Raw genomic sequence first — 16953 nt, forward strand, 5'->3', positions numbered from 1 at the left:
CAGTGCCCGGGCACCAAATGCGGGCCGAGACAGAAAGCCGCCCAGCAGGTTGCGCAGGCGCAGAGGCCGGAAAAGCGGCCAGACGTGGCCCAGACAAACTGCCAGCACCACCCGCTGCCCAGGGCTGTCGCTCCGCCCTCCTTCTCCCCTTCCCTGAGCTGGGGCCTCCGCTCCAGCACCGAGTCTGCGGACCCGGGGCGCCCTCGCCTACAGATACGTGTGCTGGGACAGCCGTCAAGGTTGGGACACCGTTCTGCTTGAGTCTTTTTCCCATTTTTTGTTTTAGTTTTCCTCTGATTTTGCTTTTCTAGGGACATGAGTGGAACACTTGTCAATTAAAGAAAATGCACAACGTGAGTTGCCAGTTAAGTTTTATGTGGGACAATATGAGGATTGTACCCTGGGAGACAGCACCTCAGATGGCTCTGAGAAACTGTTCCAAAGAGGTAGGGGGAAAGAGAGTATGTATGTGATTTTGGTAAAGGCGGACTACATGCAATCAAGTACATAGTTTTTGTAGAAAGTTTCTCCTGGGCTCCTGCAACTTCTGCTAGACCTGAGAAACAGTTGTCACCATGAAGAATTTTAGTGCTTTTCTAGATATTAGGATCTACAAGAATTGCACCCATAAAATCAGCTCCTGAGAATATCTATCTGAAGACCTGTCCTGCCAGTTTCCTTGAGCAGAGTGCCTCATTTCTGCTCCCCACCCCGAACTCCTTCAGGGGGTGTTGGAGGTCAGCAGCTGCAGCCCAGCAGGATTTAATCCTTGTAGAAGCAGATGGCAAGCACCCATGGCAGGTGCCAATTTATGGTTGACACTCAATTATTTTATCCTGTTTGTGTTTTAAATAAATGCACTTATGTTAGACTTAGCTCTGTTCCACCCATTATAATAAATACCATTTCCATTATTTTCCAGAATTAATATTTTGTGATTCGCATTTAGCCTATGAGTTGAATGTATTTTTTTAGTTTCTAAGCAAATGGCATTTGTAAATTTATACATAAATTATCTTCATTATTTAGATCAAAGTTTTTAAACGGTTACTTTGCACAGGAGCTGCCTATGCAAAACACTGTATAATGGAAAGAGAACTCTTAACTACAGATAATGGTGTAATGTAGGGGAGAGGAAAAAACAACTTTCCTTCCATCCTTCTAGATTCTTTACTAGGACCCCTATAACAAAAGACAGATTAATAAGAAAAAAGCATACACGTTTATTTAATGGGTGCCTTCACAAGGAAATGAAGACTCAAAGAAGCAGTTTGAGTTATGGCTTTTATATAAAGTTGGACAAAGTGGTAATTTGTGAAAATGTGAGAAAACAAAGGAACTTGACTTAAGGCAGTTAAGCATGGGAAAGCGACCTAGTTTCACAAAGTTTGTACAGATTTTCCTTGGCTGCAACTTCATGTCTCATGGAGACACCATCTCATTTCACCCAGAATGTTGGAAAATGCTGAAAATTTCTTTCTTCCCCAGGTGCAGGGAGAGTACCTCTTACTTGGAAGTTTTGTATCTTGCTTTTAGGAAGGTCAGAGTGCCCTTTTTGCATTTGCTGTTTCTCTGACTTTAACTTAAAATAATCAACATGCCAGAATGGAATACTTTGGGGTCACGTGCCCTGAATTCTTTCAGGGACAACATATTAAAAATTAAATGGACAATTTCTTAGAAAGCTATCAAAATTGAGGTTATAGAAAATCTAAATAAACACGTAACTCTTAAGGAAACTGAGTCAGAGTTGAACATCTTTTCTTCAGATAGACACCAGGCCTAGCTGGTTTTAGAGGTTTACCAAGCAGTGAAAGAACAGGCAATTCTTGTCTTACACAAACTTTTCCAAATAATAGAAAAATAGAGAAAGCTAACTGATGCATTGTTGGTGATTAATGTAATGTTAACACTCAAAACATTCAAGGATGACTTCAGGGGATTAAAATATAGACTAATCTTGTTTATGAGCATAGATGCAAAAATATAAAAATGCAAAAGTAAAAATGTTTTTATAGTTATATGAATTGTTGAAATCAGAGGACATTCCCGATGGTTCTTTTTGGGGCTGTGCTGGGTCTGCATTGCTGTGTACAGGCAGTTCTGATGAGCCGGGGCTACTCTCTAGCTGTGGTGTGCTGGCCTCCTGTGGAGCATGGCTTCAAGGCTCTGGAGTACTGACTCAGTAATTGTGGCTCCTGGGCTTAGATGCTCTATGGCAACATGGGATTTTCCCATAACCAGGGATCGAACCAAACTGGTGTCCCCTGCACTGCAAGACAGATTCTTGATCACTGGACCACTAGGGAAACATGGATTGTTCTTTAAAAATGGAAATATTCTGAAAGGAAGCTGCATGAGAAAACCTCTGGGGGCGTGATGTTATCTGCAAGAATCTTACCTTAGCCCTAGTCCTAACCATCCCACAAGCTTCGTTGCCTAACTTGTGTACTCTTCAAAGGATTCTGTCTTTCTTGGCCTATTGTATTTCCAGGTGCCTCACTAGGGCACCAGTCACATCTACGAACACCAAATATGCTTGCCTGCCTCTTGTCTTTTGATAGTTAATCTGATAGGTTAAGTGATCTCCAGGTGAGCCCGTCTTACTTTTATATCTGAGAAATGTCATCCAGTTTATTAAGTACCTATAGGTCCCGGGTGCTTTTCTGGGTTAAAACTGTGCTTTTAACTGATGTCAGCATTCAGATAACTCAAATTCTTAAACACATAAGTTCACCTATGATTCTTAATTCCCACATAGCTGTTGAAAGTCCATTTAAGATTTTATAGTTGCCTGGGTCACAACTGGGGCTGCCTTGGTGGCTCAATGCTAAAGAATCTGCCTGCTATGTGGGAGGCCCAGGTTCAATCCCTGGGTTAGGAAGATTCCCTGGAGAAGGGAATGGCTACCCACTCCAGTATTCTTGCCTGGAGAATCCCATGGATAGAGGAGCCTGGTGGGCTATATCCATGGGGTCACAAAGAGTCAGTGACAACTAATAGAGGGTTCTGTGTAATAGTAACTGTTCATTTTTCTACTCCCAGCATCTAACATAGTGATTCAATATAAAAGAACTTGTAGACATAGCTATAGACAGTATTTCATTTACAAGAATTCACATAATAATTTTTATATAGTAAGATGGGTGAATGAATGGATAGTTACATGAATAAGCCCAAAACCTTGTTTGGGGTATTAAAACAACTTTACTTGGAGAATAGCAGCACAGTGTAGCTAAAGAAAGGAACTATTAGTTTCAGGAAATCAATGCATTAATAAATGTGAGGAGAACCAGTGTTCTGTTCTCCCATTGCCCTTTAAAAATAATTGAAATAGGGAATTCCTTGGCAGTCCAGTGGTTAGGATTCAGTGCTTTACTGTCATGGGCCTTGCTTCACAGTTCAGAGTGGCCAAGAAAAAATGGCATTTAATGTAGAGAGTTCACCAGTGGTCTAGTGGTTAGGATTCAGGGTTTTCACTGCCTTGGTCTGGGTTCAGTTCCTGGTGGGAGAACTGAGATCCTGCAAGCTGTAAGGCACAGCCAAAACAAAAATGAACACAGAAGGTGTACAATTCAGTGATTTTTAGTACATTCACAGAATTGTACAACTATTCAGTCAGTTCAGTTCAGTCGCTCAGTCATGTCCGACTCTTTTCGACCCAATGAATCGCAGCACACCAGGCCTCCCTGTCCATCACCAACTCCCAGAGTTCACTCAGACTCACGTCCATCGAGTCAGTGATGCCATCCAGCCATCTCATCCTCTGTCATCCCCTTCTCCTCCTGCCCCCAATCCCTCCCAGCATCACAGTCTTTTCCAATGAGTCAACTCTTCGCATGAGGTGGCCAAAGTACTGGAGTTGCAGCTTTAGCATCATTCCTTCCAAAGAACACCCAGGGCTGATCTCCTTCAGAATGGACTGGTTGGATCTCCTTGCAGTCCAAGGGACTCTCAAGAGTCTTCACCACAGTTCAAAAGCGTCAGTTCTTCGGCGCTCAGCTTTCTTCACAGTCCAACTCTCACATCCATACATGACTACTGGAAAAACCATAGCCTTGACTAGATGGACCTTTGTTGGCAAAGTAATGTCTCTGCTTTTGAATATGCTATCTAGGTTGGTCATAACTTTCCTTCCCAGGAGTAAGCGTCTTTTAATTTCATGGCTGCAATCACCATCTGCAGTGATTTTGGAGCCCCCCAAAATAAAGTCTGACACTGTTTCCACTGATTCCCCATCTATTTGCCATGAAGTGATGGGACCAGATGCCATGATCTTCGTTTTCTGAATGTTGAGCTTTAAGCCAACTTTTTCACTCTCCACTTTCACTTTCATCAAGAGGCTTTTGAGTTCCTCTTCACTTTCTGCCATAAGGGTGGTGTCATCTGTATATCTGAGGTTATTGATATTTCTCCCGGTAATCTTGATTCCAGCATGCCTGTTTCATCACCCCTTAAAGAGACCTGTATCTGTTAGCAGTCATTCCCCATTCCCTCCTACCCCCACCCCTGGCAAACACTAATCTGCTTTATGTCTTTATGGATTTGTCTATGGACATTTCATATACATGGGATCATACCATATATGGCTTTTTAAACCTGGTTTCTTTCACTAATAATCTCTTCTTTTCCCAAGATCAGAGACTTAGAGCTGACACCACTGAGGGGTTTTAATCATTTCTTTTAATCCTAATTTAGGGGCTAACTTTTGTCTGTTACTATAAGACTGCCACTGGCAGCCACCGTTGACCATAATTTCTAACTTTTGAGAAAATGTATTACCCACTTGGAGGAATGGGGAGCATAGACTACTGTGTGCAGGTAGCATGGAGGAATTTGTGGATACACATTTTAGTAGAGGACTAGGTTTCCTTTCATTATTTGTGTTGCCCTTTTCTCCTTTTATCTGGGTCACATAAGCTTCTCCTAACTTGACTTCCTGCCCTAATCACACCTGACTTATCCCTACTTGCTCATCACTGCAAGACAAATTTTTCTAAAACCCTTCTCTTTTCTCGATCTTTAATGGACTCCATTTCAAAAAAGATAAACCTCCTTAGACTAACATTCAAGGCGTCAATGGTATGATGTCAGTCCATCTTTTGAACCATATCCCTCATCCATCAGCTTCCCAGCAACTTAGTTCAGGCAAAGAGGTCTATTTTTCTTTATTCCCTAAGTGTGCCCTGTGCTTTCCTATCTCAGAACTCTTGACCATGCACTTCTTTTAGCCTGGACAAGTCTTCTCCATTTTTTGCCATCCCTCCAAATCCTCAAAGATTCAGTTAAGTCCTTCCTGGACAGTTAATTTCAAACTTGCTCCGGGGGCCCATGTGGTTGGTCCCTTCTGAGTTTTGGGTCACTCTATCAATCTTGCTTCTTCAAGCAAGTCTGGTCGCAACCCCACTGCCCTCATCTTCCCTTGCTTTATGTCTTTGCTTGTGCTTAGTTTTATCTCCCCAAAATACAGTGTGAGTTCTGGAAGGTAGAGATGTGTCCTGCTGTGTGGTCTGCAAACACAAAGCCCCCAGTAAGTCCTGCCCCTCATTCAAGCAGGTTAACATTCTGTTTCTCTGGAGTCTCCAAGATAAAGCCAGGCCAGTGTGCTATAGATGGGGGAAAAGTGGAAACAGTGGCAGATTTTATTTTCTTGGGCTCCAAAATCACTGCAGATGGTTACTGCAGCCACAAAATTAAAAGATGCTTGCTCCTTAGAAGAAGAGCTATGACAAACCTAGACAGCATATGAAAAAGTAGAGACACTACTTTGCCAACAAAGGTCCATATAGTCAAAACTATTATTTTTCCTATGGTAAAACCATAGGAAAAGTAATGGTAGTGATGCATAGATGTGAAAGTTGGACCATAAAGAAGGCTGAGCACTGAAGAACTGATGCTTTTGAACTGTGGTGCTGGAGAAGAGTCTTGAGAGTCCCTTGGACCTCAAGGAGATCCAACCAATCAATCCTAAAGGAAATCAGTCCTCACTATTCATTGGAAGGACTGATGCTGAAGCTGAAACTCCAATACTTTAGCCACCTGATGCAAAGAACTGACTCATTGGAAAAGACCCTGATGCTGGGAAAGATTGAAGGCAGGAGGAGAAGGGGATAACAGAGGATGAGATGGTTGAATGGCATCACCGACTCAATGGACGTGAGTTTGAACAAACTCTGAGAGATGGTGAAGGGCAGGGAAGCCTGGCATGCTGCAGTCCATGGTGGTCGCAAAGAGTTGGACCTGAGTTAGCAACTGAACAACATGTATTCTATAAACCATACGATTTCAGGTTTCTTTCTTTTCTTCTTTTAGCCATACTTCCCATTGCCTCCAGCTGCTGCACCGAGGTTTCACATCATATTTCCAGAAGGCTTCTGGAAAGAGTGACGACGTGTCGCATCCAGAGAGCTGACGGGGATTGTGACTTGGCTGCTGTCATGTGAGTGCTGTTTGGCAGGAGGGCTAAACCTGCAGAATGACCATTTCTCCACCAGTGAACCATAGGTTGGGGAGACTCTGCCTGCTACCCAACATACAGACCATTATTTGAACAAGAGCAGGGAGAGTGGTGTGAATGCACACTCTGTCAGTACCAGGATGTCCAGAGCCCCACGTCAGCCCTCCGCACCCTGCATTGCAGTGATGCAGTGAAGGTGAAACGCTTTTAGTCACCAGACAATGTGCGTGACTTTCCTCAGCCAAACGAGGGACGTTCTGAGTGGGAAAAAAATTAAAATGAAAAAAAAACAAATGAAAATCTGACACCTCTGTGCTGACAAGACAGCTGAAAGATATAGAGTGGTTACGACTTGGTCTCAAGTAAGATGAAATTGGACTATGTCTTATTTTGTAATCATAAGTTACATGATTACATGATAAGTCATCTCTTTCGTGTTTCCTTACATTCGACATATAAAGTTAAATATTCTCTGTTTCCAAACTGTTTTACTACAGAACATGTTTTTACTTATCCAAAATGTAGTCCCTTAACTATGTTGTTTTTTAAAATGTTTTCCAATTTTTGGTGCCCCAGTCTTTCTAATTTTAGTGTGTTTAGTGGTATCTCATCTCAATTTTCAGAGAAGGCAATGGCACCCCACTCTAGTACTCTTGCCTGGAAAATCCCATGGACGGAGGAGCCTGGTAGGCTGCAGTCCATGGGGTCGTAAAGAGTCAGACATGACTGAGCAACTTCACTTTCACTTTTCACTTTCATGCATTGGAGAAGGAAATGGCAACCCACTCCAGTGTTCTTGCCTGGAGAATCCCAGGGATGGGGGAGCATGGTGGGCTGCCATCTATGGGGTCGCACAGAGTCGGACACGACTGAAGCGACTTAGCAGCAGCAGCAGCATCTCAATTTTAATTTGCTCTTCTTGAACATTAGTTCCCTTAACTTTGAACATGTATAAAGACTTTAAGGTTTGAGATAAGTGTTTTAGATGCAGAAACCATTGCAAGCATTGAAATTGCATTCCGAAATAGTATGCATTATTAATCTCAATTAACTAATACAACTTAACTCACAGTGAACACACTAAATTTATTTCATTGTCCTCTTCTGCCTAGAAATAGGTCCTTTCTTTTCACACCCTTAACACAATCACTGTAATATCTGATGTCTGAGACAGCAGTTTGCTTGTTTAAAATTTCTCTATAGTGACTTCATTAAAGAGTTTCTAGCTCTTTCTACACATAAACAAAACACAAAGCTGTATATCTTGGGAAGGGGGCTGAGTCTTCTTGAATCATATAGACATTATCCATTAGGAAGAAAATTTAGGATTATTAAATAAAGTTGTTTGGGAGGCTTGAGTATTTTTTTCAAAAATGGTTGTTGAAAGGCTGTTGTGCTTAGAGAAATGGGCAAAGAAATAAATTTTATAGTTATAATTATAGTGATAGTTATAATCTATGACAGGGCCTTCCTTCAAAATCCACTGGACCGTCACTAGCTACTCTTATGTGTAAAAAAAAAAAAAAAAAACGAGAGATCAGCCTAATGGTTTCTTAGCATCAAACTCTTCACCTAGAAATTCACAACTGAGTGGCTCAGTGCCCACCAGAATATTATGGAGCTGCAGGAGGGCAGGGAGTGTGAAAAAGACTATCCCCTTATCCTGATGGAGACACATGTGATGCAAGTGTAGGTTTAAGCAGCCTTTAAACTTGGGTTTTAAAACATCAGCACATCTTGGGTTAGGGCACTATGTTCTGGCAGCTGATTTTTCTGCTTGTATTACATTGAGGGTTTGAGGCCCCACTGAGCAGGCCTTTGAAATCCCACATGGCAGGTGTTGCTTGTGTTCCTGTGCTTTCCTCCTCCCTGGCTCCTCTGTCTGCATTCCCCAATCCAGGTCTCTCCTGTAGCCCCAGAGCCAATGCCCCTGCCTGGGGCCCCTCACTCCCCAAGCAATGCTGGCTTTGAGTCCTAGTTCTCTACCTTGCAGCCAATGGGCTTATCTGGCTGTCAGTGGGGTCCTTCTCCCCTGAGTGTCTGCTCGGATTCTTGCTGACACCACAGGGTAAGGAGAGAATTTAGTCTTTGGAAAGGGTAGGAACTTCAGCTCTTTCTTGTTTGTTGATTTGTTCGTTCTCCATATTGGTGCTATAGCCAAGTTTTCTCCTGTAATAGCTTAAGTCAAGCCAATGGGCCATAGGGATAATTAGTTTTTCTTTTGAAGACCTCTAAATCTAATACACTTAGAGAACGTGTTATCCTCCTATTAAGATGCCTCACTTCTTTTAAATTAATAATCCCACATGCTGGCTTTATTATGCTCAAGTGCATTCAAGCCTTTCCCAACTTTTCCTCCCATTTCAGAAGGCCCCACATTAGCTGATGCTTCCTCTTGGGTCATCCGGAGAAACGGCAGCCTCATCTCTATCCCCACCTATTTTTTTTTCCCGAAGAGAAGGGTGAGGGGTTTCCATTTATCCAGATACAGAAATATTGTATACGTATAGACAGCAGGATTTTCAACAATTAATAAGAGCTGGATGGCATCTGATGGGGAATTAAAAGCCATGTCTTTTGTAACAAGAAATTATTCGAGGTACCAGAAATTGTGAATGGTGTTCTAGGATTCTCCTACACCATTGTCAACATTTCATAATAGAAAAATGAAAACAAGAACAATTTCTGAGACATGGTATGTATCTATATTATAGTAAGATTGTTTTGTTGAAACAAAAGCAGATTGTCCTTATTTTTGAACAATTTTCAATTCATATCTATGAGTAATTACTGAATTCCTGCTGTGAACAAGGCCTTTTCAAGAGACTTCCAGGCTATTCTTCCTTCAAGGAGCATAACACCACAGAAAAAGAACAGAGTCTGAAACAACTACTCAGATAAAAGATGGAGAAAACTTAGTGCCAGAAGACAGGCAACCAGGGGCCACAGAGACTGAAAGAAAAAAAGAGGCTTTTAGCTGAGAGGATCTAGAAAAACCTCATGGAGGAGGATGTGTTTAAGGTGGGCAATGAGGAAGTCATTGGTTTTTTGGTTGGGTGCTTGGAGTCAGGACAGAGAATTGTTTTCACATGGTTTCTCTCCCTCCATCTCTCCCTTCTTCTACTTTCCTCCTCTTCTTTCCCCCTCCTCCTACCTCTCCCCATCTCCCTTCTCCCCCTCCTCCTCCAGTTCCTTCTCCTGCTCCTTTTAACATTTTCTTTGGATGTCTGAGGAACCACAGGCAGTGCGGTAGTAAAGATTCATCCTTGTGGTCCTCAGCTTTAGGATTCAGTCTGTGTCCAGACACACACTGTCCCAAAGTGGGAACTGCCTACCAGTTCACTAAGTTTTTACTTACTTGTACCATCTATCAGTGATTTTTTTTTTTTCTTCCCTTCTTGGCAGCCTTCATGTCAAGCGCAGAAGAGTCTGTGTCAGCCCGCACAATCACGTTATTAAGCAGTGGATGAACGAACAAGCAGCCAAGAAAGAGGCTAAAGGCAACATTTGCCATAAGAAGAGACACCACGGGAGGAGGAACAGTAAAGGGGCACATCGGGAAAGGCAGGAAACACATGGCCACAAAACGCCTTATTAGAGAAGGTACAGATGAAGCTGCACAGAGGAGTGCTGAGTGAACCTGGCCGTGGCTGGTTATAAAAATATCATGTGAATCTTCCCTATTGGGAGCCAACAGGGCAAAACAAAATATATTTTTCAAGGGGATAACTATACAGATGCAAACGTAGCCAGTAATATACTCAACTGAAAAAATGAAGTGAAAAGAGAATACTTATCTTCACATATTTGAGGAGCAGCATACAGATCTAATTTCTCCACCTTTTTTACTATAACGTTTTCCAAATCTGCAAAGAAGTTGAAAGAGTGGTACTGCGAACATCTGCATGCCTTTACCTAGATTAATTCTTGTTAATATTCTGCCATATTTGTTTTTTCTCTCTCTTCTCTCCTTGTACATGTATATATAAAACATTATATATACAAAGTTAAAATTTTTTCCTGAACCATTTTGAAAACAAGTTACAAACATCATGACACTTGACTCCTAAATTTTTTTAGTATTTCAACTTGACATCTGTCAAGAATAAAGACATTTTCTATAAAATAGTGCCATCAGCTTTATACCTAAAAAAGGCAGCAGTTTAATCATCTATATGATATAATATATATGTTCATATTCCACAATCATATATATGTTTATATTCTAATATATGAATGTATATATGAAATATGAACATATATATCCGACCCAGGGATTGAACCCAGGTTTCCTGCATTGCAGACAGGTTCTTTACCATCTTGGGAAGATCCCCTGGAGGAGGCCATGGCAGTCCACTCCAGTATTCTTGCTTGGAGAATCCCATGGACAGAGAAGCCTGGTAGGTTACAGTTCATGGGGTCGCAAAGACTCTACTGAGTAACTAACTACTTTTCAGGATCACATTCAGATTTAGCATTTTTGGTAAGAATTCTTCCTATGTGAATTTCCATATTTCCTAGTGCACTATTTAGAGTTTGTGAACAGTGAAGTTCATTCTTTACACAGAAGACTGGATTGACAAATTCTGATGCTAAAAACAAAAAAGCCTGGTTTGTTCTGGGAGCCACCTGCCTCCTACAGTCAATTGTTGGAGCAGACTAGTCAGGGGTCCAGAGATGGGTCCTGTGTGAGATGATTTCACAGTTTCCTAAACAAGGAGCCTACATCCTTTCATTCCTAACACAGCTTTACCACACCTTGCGGGTCGATCCCCAAGGCTCTGCTAATCTTTTGGCTTCCTTGCTCACAGAGGCTGTAGAATAAGAGGTAGTTTTCGTAAACACCCACCAGATGGCAGGAGCAGAGCATGCACTCAGCCAAGTGTCAGGCGTCTGGCTCTTCCTGTGGGCCACCCCTAGGTAGTTGCCCGGAGGTGCTGAACCTGATGCAGGCTAAAACTATCACCAAACGACAGTCCGTCTAATATTCCCCATGAACACCAATTTAGCATCAGTGAGCTTTGTATTAATATTTCTAATTTTTGAATGAGGAAACCAGAGGCTTATGGGGTAAAATGACTTCCCCAAGGGCGCATGGTAAGTGGCAGGGACAAGCCGTGTCCCCAGGTCTCCAGGTCTCCTGTTCTCCCATCAGCCCCAGCAGTGGACCCTAGAAGGTGGGCACCCACCTGGAGGTGGGCAGAGGAGGAGGAATGCAGGTAAAGATCTGTGCATCTGGAGCTCCAAAAGGGCCAGAGATGCCTGCAGACAGTTTTACCTGAGTCTAGGAGAAGGCAATGGCACCCCACTCCAGTACTCTTGCCTGGAAAATCCCATGGATGGAGGAGCCTGGTGGGCTGCTGTCCATGGGGTCGCTAAGAGTTGGACACGACTGAGCAATTTCACTTTCACTTTTCACTTTCATGCTTTGGAGAAGGAAATGGCAACCCACTCCAGTGTTCTTGCCTGGAGAATCCCAGGGACGGGGGAGCCTGGTGGGCTGCCATCTACGGGGTAGCACAGAGTCAGACACGACTGAAGCAACTTAGCAGCAGCAGCAGCAAGGCAGTGAAGGAAACTGCACACTGTTCATGGCCTTCATTTTGCAAAATCTCCCTCACTAGTGTCTTCTTTTCAACTTAAAGACAGATTTTGTCAAAAAATACAGGCTTTTTCCCACTCAATTCCATCATGCTTTTTAATATGATAATACGATAAAATGGGTAATCCTGAGGAAAATGATTCCTAAATAGCTTAGTCTGTTCCACCTGCTTTAATAAAATACCACAGACTGAGGGACTTATAGTCAGCAAACATTTATTTCTCACAGTTCTGGAGGCAGGGCCGTCCAGGATGGTGGTGTGGCAGATTCAGTGTCTCGGTGAGGTGGCTGTCTTCTGAGCTGAAGACTGCTGACTCCTCCCTCTCCGTGTCCTCACGTGGTAGAGACGACTGGGAGCTCTCTGGACCCACTGTTACAGGGAAGGAATCCCAAAGACACCACCTACTAATATCATCCTCTTTGGGAATTAAGATTTCAATATACGAGGGTTTTTTTATTTAAGTCGCTCAGTCATGTCCAACTGTTTGTGACCCCATGGACTGTAGCCCGCCAGGCTCCTCTGTCTATGGGATTCTCCAGGCAGGAATACTGGAGTGGGTTCCCATTCCCTTCTCCAGGGGATCTTCCCAATCCAGGGATCAAACCCAATTCAGGAGATACAAACATTCAGACCATAGCACTAAATACTCTTTTTTGATCCCATAGTCCCATAGACGCTTGAAGGTCCAAGCGTCTTCAAGTTTCACGTTCTAAAAACTTTAAAAAATTTACATTAAATTTGTAATGTAAATACAATATTAATTAATGTATTGTAAATTAAAAATTAAATAATGTAATGTAATTTACATTACATTAAATCTCAGTTCAGTTCAGTCACACAGTCGTGTCTGACTCACCGTGACCCCATGGACTACAGCATGATAGGCTTCCCTGTCCATCACCAGCTCCCAGAGTTTACTCAAACTCATGTCCATCGAGTTGGTGATGCCATCCAACCATCTCATCCTCTGTCGTCCCCTTCTCCTCCTGCCCTCAATCTTTCCCAACATCAGGTCTTTTCCAATGAGTCAGTTCTTCGAATCAGGTGGCCAAAGTAGTGGAGTTTCAGCCTCAGCATCAGTCCTTCCAATGAATACTCAGGACTGATTTCCTTTTGGATTCACTGGTTTGATCTCCTTGCAATCCAAGGGACTCTCAAGAGTCTTCTCCAACACCATAGTTCAAAAGCATCAATTCTTTGGCACTCAGCTTTCTTTATAGTCCAACTCTCACATCCATACATGACTACTGGCAAAACCAAAGCTTTGACTAGATGGACCTTTGTTGGCAAAGTAATGTCTCTGCTTTTTAATATGCTGTCTGCTGCTGCTGCTGCTGCGTCACTTCAGTCGTGTCCGACTCTGTGTGACCCCATAGACGTCAGCCCACTAGGCTCTCCTGCCCCTGGGATTCTCCAGGCAAGTACACTGGAGTAGGTTGCCATTTCCTTCTCCAGTGCATGAAAGTGAAAAAGTGAAAGTGAAGTTGCTCAGTCGTGTCCGACTCTTAGCAACCCCATGGACTGCAGCCCACCAGGCTCCTCCATCCATGGGATTTTCCAGGCAAGAGTACTGGAGTGGGGTGCCATTGCCTTCTCCAATATGCTGTCTAGGTTACATTAAATTTAAAATAATAAAATAATAACTTGAGAGTAACTTAATTGACTTAAAAAGTCAATCAATTGATCTAATTAATTAATCATAACATAGGGAATAATACTATTAATAAATAATGAACAACATTAATGAAAAGCTAAAATGAAAACATTGGTGTCTAATCCTCTCAATCAACTTGAACTATTTTCAGTTTTGTTTCCCTTCCAGTCCAGGTCCAGAATTCCACATACTTTTTTGTAGCTATAAGGACAGTAAGTTTTATGCTATATTTTAAAATTTTGATTTTACTGCAGTGCAAATAAATGAAATTTTCTGTAAGGGAGAACAGCTTCTTAAAGAAATTCCATTTGACAGGGTATCATATGTGCTTATTAAAACACTGCTGTGTCACCAGTACTGCACTATGAGTAGATCAACCTTAAGCCTCTAAGGTTTTTTTAGATTACATTTTTATTAAAGCAGTGCAAATGTGTAGTAAAAAATAAAAAAAGTGCAGCAGAATTTATTATGAACAATAACATCCTCTTTCTCTGTCCTCCCTCTTCCCAGACCTGCTTCTTTGATGCAACTTCTTTTTTTTTTTTTAAGACTGATCTATACATCGGTATCTCTTTTGCTGTCTCGTACACAGGGTTATTGTTACCATCTTTCTAAATTCTATATATATGTGTTAGTATACTGTATTGGTGTTTTTCTTTCTGGCTTACTTCACTCTGTATAATAGGTTCCAGTTTTATCCACCTCATTAGAACTGATTCAAATGTATTCTTTTTAATGGCTGAGTAATACTCCATTGTGTATATGTACCATAGCTTTCTTATCCATTCATCTGCTGATGGGCATCTAGGTTGCTTCCATGTCCTGGCTATTATAAACAGTGCTGCGATGAACATTGGGGTACACGTGTCTCTTTCCCTTCTGGTTTCCTCAGTGTGTACGCCCAGCAGTGGGATTGCTGGATCATAAGGCAGTTCTATTTCCAGTTTTTTAAGGAATCTCCACACTGTTCTCCATAGTGGCTGTACTAGTTTGCATTCCCACCAACAGTGTAAGAGAGTTCCCTTTTCTCCAGCATTTATTGCTTGTAGACTTTTGGATCGCAGCCATTCTGACTTCTTTTAAACTTTTTAAGTTTTGTTTTTCTGGTGGTGTGTGGGAAGAAAATCTTTTCTTCCACCTTCTTATTTTTCCTGACTGTGTCTGAAAATTCAACTGACAAACACAGATTAATGGGAGAAAAGCCTATACCTTTATTTAATATACATTTTGTGTGACATGGGAACCTTCAAAAGGAAATAAAAAACCCAAAAAAGCAAACCTGAGTAGTTTTATGCTGAGTTTGATGGCAAATGGGTAGTTCATTGGAATACGTGTGATAGATCAAAGAACATGAATGCAGTGTAGCCAACTTGGGGAAAGTTAGCAAGACCTGTTTGTTGAGAGTGAGTGAAGTCGCTCAGTCGTGTCCGACTCTTTGTCACCCCATGGACTGTAGCCTACCAGGCTCCTCTGTCCATGGGATTTTCCAGACAAGGGTACTGGAGTGAGTTGTCATTTGCTTCTCCAGGGGATCTTCCCAACCCAGGGGTCAAACCCAGGTCTCCCGCATTGCAGGCAGACGCTTTACCATCTGAGCTACCAGGAAGACCTGTTTGTTAGGATTCTTCTTTATGTCCCTTTACTTTCAGAGATAAGGCTGCTCATCTCTTGCACATATAGGGAGGATAACTGTCACCTGAGGATTTTATGACCTGTTTCAGGGAGGAAAGATGGGGGAAGGTCAGAAAGATTATGCCTCTGCTATTTTCTTGAACTCCTTCAGCTTAAAATATTTAATATTTAAGATGCCATGTTTTGGGGTAGTGTGTTCTGAACCCCATCAGTGGTTACTTCCATAATTCCAAATGAAAGCTTTAAATATTACTTATTTATCAATTTTAGGCAATTTCTATTGTTTCCTCATTGCATCCTATTTCCCTTTCTTTCTCCCTCCTCATCTTGATAGTTTTATCACTGTTATTTTTCCTTATCTTTATAATTTGAATAGTATACCCACCTTCCTTCATTAGTCCATTAATTCTAGAATTTCAGTCTCCTCTTTATGTAAAATGTAAATACCCTTTTCTCCTTTTCTTTTTCTTCTATCCTTCTATCTTGTATCACCTATATTTTCACATTTAATTTAACTATAATTCTGTACTAAAATAACAACCATCTTTCATGCTTTAAGGAAGAGTCTCTCAACTCTAGCACTACTGACATCTTTGGCTACTAATTCTTTACTATGGTGACTCTCCCATACTTTATAGATGAATTAGCAGTATCTCTGACCTCTATCCACTATATGACATTCAAAGCTGTCTCCAGATATTGCCAAATATGTTCGAGGAGAGGGGAGTAAATTTACTCTCAACTCCAGTTGGGAATCACTAGACTAGAATCTAAGATAGGTTCTAAAATGGAAAACTCTGTAGCTGGAAATTTTTTAAAATGACCCCCATAATTCCCTGCCCTGGTATACACACACCTTCCAAACACTAATCTAGGTGTTGCACTTTTAGGTAACAAATCAGTTGATTGTAAAATAGGGAGATTATCTGGTGGGAATGACTTAATCACAGGAGCCCTATAAGACTAAGTCTCAGTTTCAAAACATGAGAAGGATTCAATATGCCATGATTGGCTTTAAAGACAGGAGAAAGGCCAAGTCCCAAGGAATGTGGGTGGCCTGCAGTTACTAAAAGGGGGCCCCAGCTGACAGATAGCAAAGAAGTAGAGACCTCAGTCCTATAATTACAGAAACTTCTCTGGTGACTCAGATGGTAAAGAATCTTCCTGCAATGCAAGAGATCCAGGTTCAATCCCAGGGTCGAGAAGATCCCCTGGAGAAGAGAATGGCAACCCATTCCAGAATCCTGGCCTGGGAAATCCCATGGAGAGGAGCCTTACTGACCCCATGTGACAGTCCATGGGGTTACAAGAGTCACACATGAAAACTGTCACCACCGCCACCTACAAGGAGCCTCATTCAGCCAGGAATAAGAAAGCTTGCAGCAGATACTCCCACAGAGCCTCCAGAGGGAACGCAATCCAGTCAGTATCTTGATTTCAGCCTTCTGCAACCCTAAGCAGAGAACCCAGTCACACCACCTGTCTGGACTTTTGGTTTACAGACTGAGCTACTAAATGGGTGTGGTTTAAATGGGTTTCCCTGGTAACTCAGCTGGTAAAGAATCCGCCTGCAATGCAGGAGACCCCGGTTCAATTCCTGGGTTGGA

General features: G+C 42.0%; 1 protein-coding gene across 6 annotated transcripts in view; it reads left to right on the forward strand.

The window, feature by feature from the left end:
• CCL28 (C-C motif chemokine ligand 28) overlaps positions 1 to 16953 on the forward strand; it is a 50655-nt gene that overhangs the window by 20929 nt on the left and 12773 nt on the right. For 3 of the 6 annotated variants that reach the window (XR_002183170.2, XR_011562437.1, XR_011562435.1), the window contains exons 3-4: positions 6313 to 6439; positions 9863 to 10060. Coding sequence is in view for 2 of the 6 variants with exons in the window: in XM_070774707.1 (XP_070630808.1) it covers positions 6313 to 6439; positions 9863 to 10055 (320 nt within the window). In the remaining 4 variants the exon portion in view is untranslated. Of the gene's footprint in view, positions 1 to 6312; positions 6440 to 9862; positions 10471 to 10760; positions 14993 to 16953 lie in introns of those variants that run through there. The other 3 variants (XR_011562436.1, XM_070774707.1, XM_019983106.2) reach the window with 3 other exon arrangements.

The sequence above is a fragment of the Bos indicus genome, chromosome 20 (genome assembly GCF_029378745.1).
Source record: "Bos indicus isolate NIAB-ARS_2022 breed Sahiwal x Tharparkar chromosome 20, NIAB-ARS_B.indTharparkar_mat_pri_1.0, whole genome shotgun sequence".
Taxonomy (NCBI): Eukaryota; Metazoa; Chordata; class Mammalia; order Artiodactyla; family Bovidae; genus Bos; species Bos indicus.